Below are 12,408 nucleotides of genomic sequence, written 5' to 3'. Positions count from 1 at the left end.
CTTCCAGCCACCGTACAGCCGACCGTGAGGGCGCCGTCGCCCTCCCGTCATTGGTCCGTCCTCTAACCCCGCCCCAGGATATGCGGCCTCTGCGCACTCCCATTGGCCATATACTGATAAGTCACGGACCCATTGGCCGCCACGCCTCCTTTTTGTGGTCAAGTTCGGTTGAGGGAGCAAAACCCCGCCCGGGACTTGGAAGCGATAGGGCAGTAGAATCCGGAAGTGGGCGGAGGCCGCGCCCCTGAAGCCTCTTGGGATTTGCAGTCCGCAACTCTGGGAGGTTCAGCCGGTCTCTCCTTTTTCTAGTTCGTTTGCTATGCTTTTTCCTGTGGTGTCTCATCGGGTTCCCACGGCAGCCCCGGAAGACTGGGGGCCATCATAATACTTCCAGACTCCCCGGGGTCCCAACCTCAGGTTTCGGCATATCTAAAGAGCTCCTGCCCGCCGGCGTGGCTCAGCCGTTGAGCGTGGACCTAGGATCCAGGAGATCAAGGTTCGATTTCCGGTCAGGGCACATGCCCGGGATGCAGGCTTCATCTCCGATGACTGACTCATCATTGGTGTTTCTCTCTCTCTCCCTCTCCTTTCCTCTCTCTGAATCAATAAAGATATATCTAAAAAAATAAAAAGCTCCTGCACTAATTCTTTGAACTAAGTCAAACTGTCTTGTTCAAACACCTTCCCATGGCTCCCCAGCCCCCCAAGGATCCAGTCCCATCTCCTGGGCTCCAAATTGTGGAGCCTTCCAGCCTCGCTCGTCCACCTTTTATCCTGATCCCTGTCCAATCCTCTCTCCCTTTGGGCCCTTTCTAAACCCTGCTACCTCCTTCAGGAATCTTTCCGACTGTATTCTTCCAAAAGCCAAGTCAGGTGCCTTCTCTGGGCTCCCATAGCCCTGACTCTGCTGTATCCAGACTGGCTGGGTACAAATCAGGCCCCCACTCCCTACCCCTCGAGTGACAGCCTGGTGAGGACAAGGACCCAGTATGTTGGAAGTATGGAATAAGTTACTGACTGGAAGCTACTAAGTATTACTCCAACAAGAACACAGCAAAGAAGAAATACCTTATTTTATAGGAGCCAAATGAGCCTCAGAGGGCTAAGGTCTTGCTCAAGGTCATGCAGCATGTCCCCAAGGGGCAGGTGGAAGATTCAAACCCCTCCCCACAAGCTTTCCCAGACCTGTGAAAATCATGACATTTATAAGACAGGTGGAAATTTAGATATTTAATGATATTAAGGAATTACTGACTTTTTGTGCGAAAAAGTTTTATGGTTAAGTTTTAAAGGGTCCTTATCTTGGAGAGATGCACTCTTAAATATTTACATAAGTAATAACCTGATTCCTGAGGTCTGCTTCAAAAAACAGGAGAGGGGATGATGGCTTGTGGTTCATTGGTAGTCAGAAATGGGTGGATACACGAGATTCACTATACTATTCCATGAACTGTTGCCGTATGTTGGAAATTCTTAATTCAAAAGCGTAAAAAGGGACTTGGCAAGGTCTGACTTCCTACTCCCCCTTCTGGAGGAGCACTCATGTCTGAGTCATCCAACCTCCTCACAAAAACAGCAGCAGGAGAATCGAGGAAAATGTTTGGGGGGGGCCAGGGGGGTCTCATAGGCAGCGTCGCGTTCAATGGCTCAGCGATTTTCGGCCCTTGAGCATGCGGCGAAGGATGACCTGAACACCAGCCGGCGTGCTCAAGCGCTTTATCCAACCGTGCTTGTGCTTCCGTTTGATGTTGCTTGGCTGGTACTCATTCCCCCGTGCCTTGCCCCGGCTCGGCTGCGTGACTGGGAGTCCCCAGGCGTCAGGTAGCTGCAAGAAGGCCTGGGGCTGGAGCCATCTGCAGGGGTACAGCAACAGCGAGAAAGGTCAGAGGGGGCGCTGTGTGACTTTGGCTCGGCGCTCACCCTCTCTAAGCCTGGGCTTCCCCATCCGTGCTGGGACTGAGCCTAACAGCAAAAGGCGCTCAGTAAGTGCGCAAGGCACTGGCAAATTGTGTGGTCGGTAAACAGCTGGCCCCAGCCCCCGACACCGGCCTAATTCCCGAGGACTCACCTGACACCCAATATCGCCGCCGACCTACTGAATGGACACAACAGGCAACTCCGGGATGTGCCCAAGAGAGCCATGTCTACCCTCGGGTCACGCGGTCCCGGATGTAAGCTATTCCGAAACCCACAGGCTTCGCAGCTGCGAAACGGAGACTTCTGGGAAATGTAGTTTCTCTAACAACAGAGCCCTCTTTGCCGCGGGGGCCTCCTGGAGTTGTAGTTCTACTTCCTGCGCGCCAAACCCTTGAGCAGCCGCACCCGCAGGTGTGTGTAGTTTCTCCTGTGGATCAGCAGGGGCAGGCAAACCGCACGTCTCAGGTTTGCGCATGCGTACAAGCATTATGCCCCATGGTCTGCTGGGAGTTGTAGTTCCTTCTTAAAGTCGACTGGCAGAAGTTGCCCAGGGTTGGCGGTGGCGCAGCTGATGGCAGCTGCAGGAAATGGCTGGTTGTTCCTCCCACGTCCATCGGGAGCCCGGCAGATGGCACACAGCTGGCTGGCAGCTTTCCTCTGGCCTCAGGCAAGCCTTCTTGGCGGTGAGCCCAGGAGGCCTGAGTTGGAGTTGGCTGGATGTCCATCGGGTGATCCCTGCTCCTCTCTGGGATTCAGTTTCTCAATCTGTTAACTTGAAAGCTTGCCCTTGGCTGTGCCCCCATTCGAGCTCGAGAAGAATTTTTTAACTTTAAAAAAAATCCTCACCTGAGGATATATATATATTTTTAAATTATTTTAGAGAGAGGGGAAGGAGGAGAAAGAGATGTGAGAGAAACATCAATCGGTTGCCTCCTCTACGTGCCCCGACCAGGGATCAAACTGGCAACCTAGGTAGGTGTCCTGACGGAGAATGGAACCTGTAACCTTTTGGTGCACGGGACAGCGCTCTCACCAACGGAGTCACTAGTCCAGGGCTAGAAGGATTTTTCAAATACTCAGATCTGAGCCTCTTCCCTTTTCACACACCCTCTATGGCTTCCCATTGTCCCAGAGAAAATATCCAGCTCCTCCACACACCCACACACACACACCCTATTTTCAGCCACACCCTCCACTGCCCAGTACTACCCTTTTCATCTTTTTCTTTTTTTAAAAAATATATCTTTATTGATTTCAGAGAGAGGAAGGGAGAGGGAGAGAGAGAGATAGGAACATCGATGATGAGAGAGTCATTGATCAGCTGCAGCCCGCAACCCGGGCATATGCCCTGACCGGGAATCGAACCCTGATCGCCTGGATCCTAGGTCGATGCTCAACCGTTGAGCCATGCCCGGCTGGGCTCATCTTTTTCTTTTTAATCCTCACCCGAGGATGATGTTTTTTCCATTGCTTCTCAGAGAGAATGGAAAAGAGAGAGACTGAGGGGGGAGAGAGAGAGAGAGAGAGAGAGAGATCAATGTGAAAGAGAAACGTGGATTGCCTCCCGACTAGGGCCGAGGATTGAGCTGCAACCGAGGTATGTCCCATCCCCTTGGTGGGAATCCAACAGGGGACCCTTCAGTCCGCAGGCTGATGCTCTAACCACTGAGCCAAACCGGTTAGGGCCCTTTTCCTCTTTTTAAAACCCTTTCCTGGTATATTGTCTCCCTAAGCGCTGCCCCTCTCTCTTGCCCAACCCTGCCCCACATGCTCTCCCCATACTCTCCCGGAAGCCAGGGCCCCTCAGGGGCCAGGCTTGGGGCTGAGTCCCTGCAGGCACCCCAGCATCTCCCAGCTTCAGGAGAGCGGGAAGTGTTTACTGCAAGAATAGTCTCCCAGAAGCACTTGAAGTGGGCAGGAGTGGGTGGCTGGACCTAATCCAGCTCTGGCAGCAAATTTTAGGAATTGGGAGTGGGCAAGGAATGGTTAACCCCTTGTCCTCTGAAGCCCATCCTACCAGCACCGTCATTTAGCAAACCACTACAATACTACACCAGTACAATAATGCCAATAGTGTATGTATGGAGTGCTTACCGTGCTGTTTTACCTGCATAGAGAACTCATGAGGGGATTAATTCCATAGAGATAAATAAATGGAGTCTCAGGAAAGCTACTTGCCCAAGCTGACATATCTGCAAGGGCAGAGGGTGGATCTGAACCCTGAGCTCTCTGACTCCAGCTGGGACCATAGAGTCACTGATTAAGTAGGCCGATCTGGAAAACTCCAATTCCCTAATTACTCATAGTGCCAAGCCTTCTGTTTAAAGGTTTAACGAATAAATTTCCAGGACTTAGAATCATACAAGCGTGGTTCCAAATCCCATCTCTGCCCACCCCCTCCACTAGCCTTGTGACCTTGTGACCTTGTGCCCTTTATGCGCCTCAGTTTCCCCACCTGAACTTGGAAAGATTTGGAAGTCTCTAAATGGAAAGCTCAGCCCAGAGAGAAGGGCATGGAGGCTTCGTTTGGAGGGGACAGGGCAGTTCGAAGGCAGGGGCTGGCGGAGGGGATCCTATTCCCAGTGAGGGGGCTCCAGGTGCCGCCTCCTTGAGCTCCCCAAACCCGAACTTGCGACCCCTTCTCAGTCTTAGGCCAATACCTCCCTCTACCTCTGTAGGTCCCTGAAGCGGGCTAGGCAGTTGCTTCCAGAGGCCGCCCCCATTCCGAGATGCCGCTTCTGATTGATACTCTAACTAGGGCAGGTCAGTCCGCAGCTGCGATTGGCCAAGGTGCCCGTCCGTCGGCACTCGGCTCCGCCCCCCGGGGAGAGACTTAAAGGGCCGGTTTGCTCAGCAGCGGTGGGATGCCCCTTCCCTGACCACCCGGGTTCCGCGTAGATGTCCCCGGCTCGACCCGCGCCACCATGTAAACTGCTCCTGCAGGCAGGCGCTGGCTTCTCCGCCCGGGACCCCTCGCCCTGCCCCGGGCTCGGAGCCTTCGATGAGGTGAGCGGGGAGTGGGCCCTGGGAGGGGGACATTGAGGCCTCTGGAGCTTCCACTTCGGAGGGGGTGTCTACAAAGCCCGCGCGCTCTGGCTCTTAGGAAGTCATGGAGCCCCAGTGGCCTTGACCCCCCCACAGTGCTGATAGGCACTCGGGAGGCAGGGGCCTGGCACTAGGGAGGGGGGCTGGCTTGGCGCATTGGTGTTCCCTTCTGCAGTCTGGGGTTGGGACCCCGCCAGAGGTGGGGGGTGCGGCCTGCTCCCCCTCCATCAGCAAGTATGGGCCGCCGAAGGCCTTCGGTGGCGTGCGTTATTTCCGAGGCGCCAAGGATGGGGATGGGGGAGGGGTTGGTCCCATCTCCAGGCCCTAGACAATGGGGGTGTGCTGCGCGGATATCCCCCTTGAGTTATGTAACTGCCTGTGGTTGCCATGGACACGGGAGGGGTGGCCCAGGGAACAGGATAGAGACCTGGAGGCCCCCAGGCAGAGCACTGACTCTTCCACCCTCATCTCCACCATTAGGGGCTGTGTGTCAGACCCCCAGAATCCAGTGTTTGAGCCTCAGCTTGTCGGTCTGTGAACACTGGGCAGTGCTCAAGCCCAGTGCCTCATAGTCTTGGAGAGATATGGACAAAGCCTCTGGAGCTTAGTTTCAAACCCTGTCCCCCAGGGCCTTACCTTTCAGGAGCCAGGTTTAGAGACGTGGGATTGGGGCATTTTTAAATGCCTTCAGAGACCCACAGAACATGCTAGTTTAATGACAGTGAGTTAATGAAAGAGTGCATGTGTGAATGAATTAATGAATGGATAAATGAAAGGGCTTAGGAAACCATAACTGCTATGAATCTGAGCCAGGGGAGGTCCTCAGGGCTGGGCCACATTTGCCACAATGTCCCCCCAGCCAGGAAGGCTCCCCTGACTACACCACTTTCCCTATGGACGCCTGTTGGGGTCAGCCATAGCCAGATCCTCTCCAGGATAGACTAGGGTGGCCAACCACCATGCAGGCACTGACCAGACAGAACATCTTGGTGCTTGGCTGGCTCTGGTCCTCCATAAACTGGAGCCTAGAAGGGGCCTTCCAGGGTGCTTACCTGAACCAGATGTAGGAAGTGGATGGTGTGGGGGTGGAGGGCTCCCTGCTTCCAGGGCCCCTGAGCTGTCTCCCCCACTCACAGGACACATCATGCTGACCGGGGTGACTGAGGGGATCTTCTGCTGCTTGCTGGGTGCACCACCCAACGCAGTGGGGCCACTGGAGAGCGTTGAGTCCAGCGATGGCTACACCTTCGTGGAGGTCAAGCCTGGCCGCGTGCTGCGGGTGAAGCACGCTGGGCCCGCTCCGGCCCCCACTCCACCTCCACCGCTGCCCGAGGCAGCCCAGGGGGGCCGGGCTGGCCTGGTCCGCTGCCAGCGCCGAATCACCGTGTACCGTAACGGGCGGTTACTGGTGGAGAACCTGGGGCGGGCACCTCGAGCTGACCTCCTGCATGGGCAGAACGGCTCCGGGGAGCCGCCGGCCTCTCTAGAGGTGGAGCTGGCGGACCCGGCGGGCAGCGATGGCCGTTCGGGCCCGGTGGGCACCGGGGGTGCTAGTGGTGGGCGACGGCGGCGAGCCCGGCGCCCCAAGCGGACCATCCACATTGACTGTGAGAAGCGTATCACCAGCTGCAAGGGCGCCCAGGCCGATGTGGTGCTCTTTTTCATCCACGGCGTTGGCGGCTCCCTGGCCATCTGGAAGGAGCAGCTGGACTTCTTTGTGCGCTTGGGCTATGAGGTGGTGGCTCCGGACCTGGCTGGCCACGGGGCCAGCTCGGCGCCCCAGGTGGCTGCCGCCTACACCTTCTACGCGCTGGCGGAGGACATGCGCGCCATCTTCAAGCGCTATGCCAAGAAGCGAAACGTGCTCATTGGGCATTCCTACGGGTGAGCCGACGCGGGGTGCGGCGGGGCGAGGGGGTGGGGGCCCGCAGAGACTGCACGCCCTATCACGAAACACTGATCTCCCTCGTCGAAAAATCCCATTAACGTTTGCAACAAGACAGGGATTCCCACCACCAGCGCTATTGCCTAACATTGTTTTAAAGCAGTGTTTCTCACTGTTGACATTTTTGGTCTAGTAATTCTTTTCTGTGAGGGGCTTTCATGTGCCCTGTAGGATGTTTAGCAGCATCCCTGACCTCTACCCACTAGATGCCACTAGCACAATGGTCTAGTGATCGTGACAATTAAAAATGTCTTCAGATGCTGCCAAAGTTCCCCTGGTGGGCAGAATTACCCCTATCTGAGAACCAATGTCTTCAACCAAGTTCAAAATTGCTTGCCTTGGAGATCCCAAGGGCTCCAAGGAAGGGCTAATTGGAATCCCACAAATTCTCTTTACAAGGCACAGTTTGCTGTACTTCACTCTCCCTTAAAGGGGTGATAGGTAATACCATCTAGCATTTAGATAAGAGTTCACTCTATGGAAGGCTCTGGGCCTGGGTGCCTGATCACAATCAAGTGGTACCACTCCCTCCTTTACCCAGGAGGAAAGGCAGAATCCAATCAGCCAGCCAGGTTGAGAATTGTTTTAGTGGTTATAGCTCATGAAATTATACAAGAAAAAGAAGTGTTACATAAACTTCTGAAAGAAAGGAAGCCAGGCTGGAAGGTAATAGCTATTATTTGTTTATATGATAACAACCCTCAAAGTGGATGCTTATGCTAAATGATTCCTCCAATTAAATGATCACCCATCTGTGCTAGTTCCTGTGACCCCATAATAATGCCATGAGGTCAGCACAGTTACTCTTTCACAGGTGTGGAGATGGAGGCTCAGAGAGGTTAAGCAATCTGCCCAAGGGCACTCAGTGAGTCACTGGCACAGTCAGATCCACCCAACTCCTGCCTGTCCCATTATCCCTCTTTTTTTTTTTTTTAATTCTCACCCAAGGATATTGCTTTTCAGAGAGAGTGGAAGAGGGAGAGAGAGAAACATCGATATAAGGAGACACATCAATTGGTTGCCTCCCTCATGTGCCCCAACCAACCAGGGGCTGGGGAATCAGGCCTGCAACTGAGGTACGTGCCCTTGGCCAGAATCGAACCTGGGATCCTTCAGTCTGCAGGCCGAAGCTCTGACCACTGAGCAAAACTGACTAGCGCCCCATTGTCCCTCTTTATAGCATTGATTGGCAAACTTTTTCTTAAAGGGCCAAATAGTAAATATTTTAGGTTTGTGAGTCATATGTCAGTCTCTGTTGGAATTTCACTACTCTAATGTCATAGCAAGAAAGCAGCCATAATTGTAAACAAATGGGTTGGCTGTGTTTCAATAAAACTTTATTTCTTTATTTACAAAATATTTTACAAATTTACAAAATTATAAACTTAGTTTACAAAAACAAGTGGTCAACTTTAGAGGGAATGAGTAACTGGACTGGGGGTCTTCTCAGGTTGTGCCCTTCTGCCTTACATAAGGCAGGCAGATGTGGTACACCAGAGGTCAGTGAGGGAAGGGATACACTGGAAACAGTGACCTCTGAGCATCCAAAGGGTTAATCAGATTTATTTAATCAGATTGATATCCCAACTATCTGCATTAAGTAATTCTTACCCCTTTGGAGGTCATGGTGACTTTGAGGATCTGATGAAAGTTCTAGGTTCAGGTCCTAAAAAAAAAAAAAAAAAAATCTACCCTCCACACACACACAACCTCACAATTTCAGAACATTTAAAATGCCCCATCCATCCCTTACCCCCACCAGATGCCCATGGGCCCTAGGGGAAGGATCTTGGCCTTCAAGGAACTGTCTCTGGGGTCAGGGGTGTACATTAACCCCTTCACTGTCTTATACCCTGCTGACTACCACCCTTCAACCCCACCCACCCACTGGGCAGTGTCTCTTTCTGTACGTTCCTGGCGCATGAGTACCCAGACCTGGTGCACAAGGTGATCATGATCAACGGCGGGGGCCCCACGGCACTGGAGCCCAGCTTCTGTTCCATCTTCAACATGCCCACATGTGTCCTGCACTGCTTGTCGCCATGTCTGGCTTGGAGCTTCCTCAAGTGAGTGACCCCGGTCCTGGCAGACTCTGGCACCACCCTGAGTTTTGTGGGAGGGGAAACTTTATAGTTGGGGCTGGCATGGGGGCACTCCTGGCGGGCTGGATGGCAGAAGGACTCCAGCAGTGCATCCCTACCACCAGGGCTGGCTTTGCCCGCCAAGGGGCCAAAGAGAAGCAGCTACTGAAGGAGGGCAATGCATTCAATGTGTCGTCCTTCGTGCTACGGGCCATGATGAGTGGCCAGTACTGGCCCGAGGGCGACGAGGTCTACCATGCTGAGCTTACTGTGCCTGTCCTGCTCGTCCATGGCATGCATGACAAGTTTGTGCCGGTGGAAGAAGACCAGCGCATGGCTGAGGTAGGGGCTCAGTACCCCAAAATCCCCCTTGTGCAACCCAGGGGGACTCAGCCATGTTTTCAGCCCCAGGGTCATGGGAACTTAGAGAAATCCAGAAAGTAGGGCTGCCCTGGCCAGCAATTAGGATTATGCACAATCCCCCTGCACATAAAAAGGCACTCTTCACATCTGGAATTTGTATAAGTGGCCAGTGAGTGGGGTGAGCTGTGGAATTCTGGAGGAGAGTGGGCCAAGGGGTCTTTAGATCAGAGATTGCCCAAAAGGGGTCTTAGGATCATTAGCCCTTAGAATAGCTCTGGACCAGTAGTTCTTAACTAGTGATGATTCTGCCTCCCCACCTCCACCCCAAGAGAAACTTGGAAATGCCTGCAGACTTTTTTTTGGTTGTTGTGTTGGGGGGGAGGTGCTACTGGCATCTGATGGTGGAGGCTAGGGATGCTGCTCAACGCTGCAGTGAATAGGATGGCCCCACAGCAAAGAAGGATCAGGCCCCAAATGTCAGTAGTGCTGGGGTTGAGAAATCCTGCTCTGGATTGTAGAAGCATAATAAATATGGAATGGGTGAATACTAAGTTGGGCTCCAGCAGGGTGACAGGTTCCCCTTGGGTGAATGTGGAGCAATGAAGGGTAGGCTGCAGCAGGGACTTCCCAATGGGCAAGCCATGGGCTGCTGGTCGTGCATGCCCTGAGCCTTTGTTCCCTGCAGATCCTGCTCCTGGCCTTCCTGAAGCTCATCGATGAAGGCAGCCACATGGTGATGTTGGAGTGTCCAGAGACAGTCAACACGTTGCTCCACGAATTTCTGCTCTGGGAGCCCGAGCCCATGCCCAACGCCCTGACTACTCCCCCAGAGAAGAAGTAGCTACTGGGCCAGCAGGGCATTGAGGAAGAGCAGGAGTCTGTGCTGGGTCTGCAGCCGAGACCACTTGGGCAGGCCTTTCGCTCTGGGGGGCGGGGTCAGGCCAGGGAGACGCCCCCAGGCTGGCTGGGCTGGGCGTGGCATTCGAGGGAGCCTGGTGGACACCACACTCTGCTTGTCCCATGGGGCCCATCCAGCCCATGGCAGGGACCCCCGCAGAGGATGACCTTGTACAGAACCCCCTCCCCACTAAAGCCATGGCCATGGCTGAGGAGGCATCCACCCCACTCTCTGTCTTACATGTCAGCCATGCTTAATCCAGGGACCCTAGGGGTAGGGGGCCACTCCATTACCAGAGGCCCCTCCACCCCCATTCCCTGGCGCTGGTAGCTTTTGTTGTCCAAGGGGGCAGGGATGGGGAGGCTGGCGCCACAGAACCTGCACATCTCAACTTGTAACTCAATAAAAAAGAAGTGACAATCCAAGCCTCTGGACTTGTGCTGGATAACTATAGGGCAGGGGTTCCCCTGAACCTTGGTTTCCCCACCTACACATCGGGCTGATGCAGGTACCTCCCCCTCCCAGCCATCCAGGACTGCTTCCTGAATTTTCCCTCCCCTCTTAAAACACAGGGGTGCTTTGGCAGTATTCCCAGAGCAGAAAGTCAAGGGGTGAGCTCCTTGTCCCTGAAGGGGAGGAAGAGGTCCATTCAGAGGTTGAGGTGAGGATCACTGGATATCACACGGGATTAGAGCAGCCATAATGGAATACCAACTGTATACAGGGCCCCACACTGAGTGTCTAACACCTATGGGTTCACTGAATCCCCTTCACCCCAAGTCACACAGCAAGTCAGTGCCTCTTGCTATCCCATTTTATCTTTCAACTTGGTTTAGGGTGGCTTTTGTCACAAAGATTTTATTTTTATTTACTTTTTAAATGTTTTTATTGATTTTAGAGAGGAAGGGAGAGGGAGAGAGAGAAACATTGATGAGAAACATTGATTGGCTGCCTTGGATACAGCTTGAAACCTGGGCATGTGCCCCACCTGGGAATTGACTGGAGACCTCTTGGTGCGTGGGTCCACACTCAGTCACTGAGCAACACCAGCTGGGCTTGAAGATTTTTATTTCAAAGCCACCAAGTCTGTATTTTTCTGTCTGGTGGAAGGATTTCCCTGCCCCACAGCATGCTTTTGCTCCTCTATATTTTATCCTAATGTATCTTTATCCAGGTACAAGTGGTTTGTGAGGATGGTGAGAGGAGACAATTGTCCCCTTGGTTACCACCTCGGGTCCTTTCCCCACTGGTTTATGAGCCCACTTTAATCCAGGGGTTCCCACCAGGGGTTCAGCTGTCCCTTGGGAAATTCTGGAGACAGTTTTGTCACATCTGGGAGGGGGAGAGCAATAGTGACATCTAGTGGGTGGAGTACAGGGATGCCTCCTGACACCCTCCAATGCATCGGACAGCCCCACCCCCAAAATAATTTGGCCACAAGTATCAGTAGAGCATAGGTTGGGAAACTGTTAGACAAATCCCATCTCTTTGGGGACTTTGAGGGTCTCTAGATTCTTTCCCAGCAACCAGTTTGTGAATTCCTGAGTAAATGGCACATTTTTTTTTTTTTAATTTTTATAAGAGTTTACTTGAGCCTAACTAAGGACATATGCTGGGGAGCAAGATCTCAATGCTCCCTGGCACACTGTTTTAATTGCTGTGGCTTTATCAGGAGACTTGGTGTTTGGGAAGCTGCTCAGCTCAGAGAGAGGTTTCTTCAGTTCCCTTAAAATGGGAGAGCACAGGCCCCCTCCAGAGGCTGGGTCCCTAATTACAAAACCGGGTGGGGGTGGGGGTGGGGGGTGTTGTCATGAGCTCAGAAGTGGAGGAACCTAAGCTGGTAAACCTCCACCCAGGTTACAGTTGGTCCCCTGCAGAACTTGGTTAGCTAAGCTGCAATGAGGAGCAGGCAGTGAACCCAATGAGGCAGCGGATCTCCCCAAGTCCCTAAACCCACTAGACGCTTTCAAGAAATAACTTCTGAAAAACTTAAATGATCCCGCCAACATGTCACCAGAGCCACAGCCTGGCATTTTATTGAAATTCTTTGCAAATGTGACTAGTCTGAAATTAGAGCACCACCAGAAGTTGGGGTTATTGATCCCATTTTATGGCGGAAGAAACAAGTTCAGAGAAGCAATGCCAGGAACCTTGCGTTG

The 12,408-nt window shown here is 53.2% G+C and overlaps 2 protein-coding genes across 2 annotated transcripts; one reads left to right on the top strand and one right to left on the bottom strand.

Annotated features, from left to right (window-relative positions):
• Window positions 1-1,140: 1,140 nt before the first annotated feature.
• MRPL34 (mitochondrial ribosomal protein L34) lies at window positions 1,141-2,147 on the bottom strand. The gene is made up of 2 exons (XM_016209338.2): window positions 2,069-2,147; window positions 1,141-1,853 (listed from the first exon to the last, which is right to left on the bottom strand). Exons 1-2 carry the CDS (start codon window positions 2,140-2,142, stop codon window positions 1,640-1,642), a joined length of 288 nt encoding a protein of 95 aa, XP_016064824.1. The 5' UTR covers window positions 2,143-2,147; the 3' UTR covers window positions 1,141-1,639.
• A 2,661-nt stretch (window positions 2,148-4,808) lies between these two features.
• Window positions 4,809-10,674, top strand: ABHD8 (abhydrolase domain containing 8). The gene is made up of 5 exons (XM_016209337.2): window positions 4,809-4,923; window positions 6,099-6,846; window positions 8,803-8,973; window positions 9,114-9,330; window positions 10,037-10,674. The coding sequence occupies exons 2-5, from the start codon at window positions 6,107-6,109 to the stop codon at window positions 10,190-10,192; spliced, it is 1,284 nt and encodes a 427-aa protein (XP_016064823.1). The 5' UTR covers window positions 4,809-4,923; window positions 6,099-6,106; the 3' UTR covers window positions 10,193-10,674.
• The last annotated feature ends 1,734 nt before the right edge of the window (window positions 10,675-12,408 follow it).

This window comes from Miniopterus natalensis, chromosome 4 (assembly GCF_054644295.1).
Source record: "Miniopterus natalensis isolate mMinNat1 chromosome 4, mMinNat1.hap1, whole genome shotgun sequence".
Classification (NCBI taxonomy): Eukaryota; Metazoa; Chordata; class Mammalia; order Chiroptera; family Miniopteridae; genus Miniopterus; species Miniopterus natalensis.
This window is presented reverse-complemented; position numbering and strand designations above follow the sequence as displayed.

Bases quoted from the DNA above. Each gene is read 5' to 3' on its own strand.
- ABHD8 (XM_016209337.2), top strand. From the start codon at position 6,107: ATGCTGACCGGGGTGACTGAGGGGATCTTCTGCTGCTTGCTGGGTGCA. The intron at 6,847-8,802 runs GTGAGCCGACGC...CCCACTGGGCAG, and splicing joins CTCATTGGGCATTCCTACGG to TGTCTCTTTCTGTACGTTCC. The intron at 9,331-10,036 runs GTAGGGGCTCAG...TGTTCCCTGCAG, and splicing joins AAGACCAGCGCATGGCTGAG to ATCCTGCTCCTGGCCTTCCT.
- MRPL34 (XM_016209338.2), bottom strand. From the start codon at position 2,142: ATGGCTCTCTTGGGCACATCCCGGAGTTGCCTGTTGTGTCCATTCAGT. The intron at 1,854-2,068 runs GTGAGTCCTCGG...GTACCCCTGCAG, and splicing joins GCGGCGATATTGGGTGTCAG to ATGGCTCCAGCCCCAGGCCT.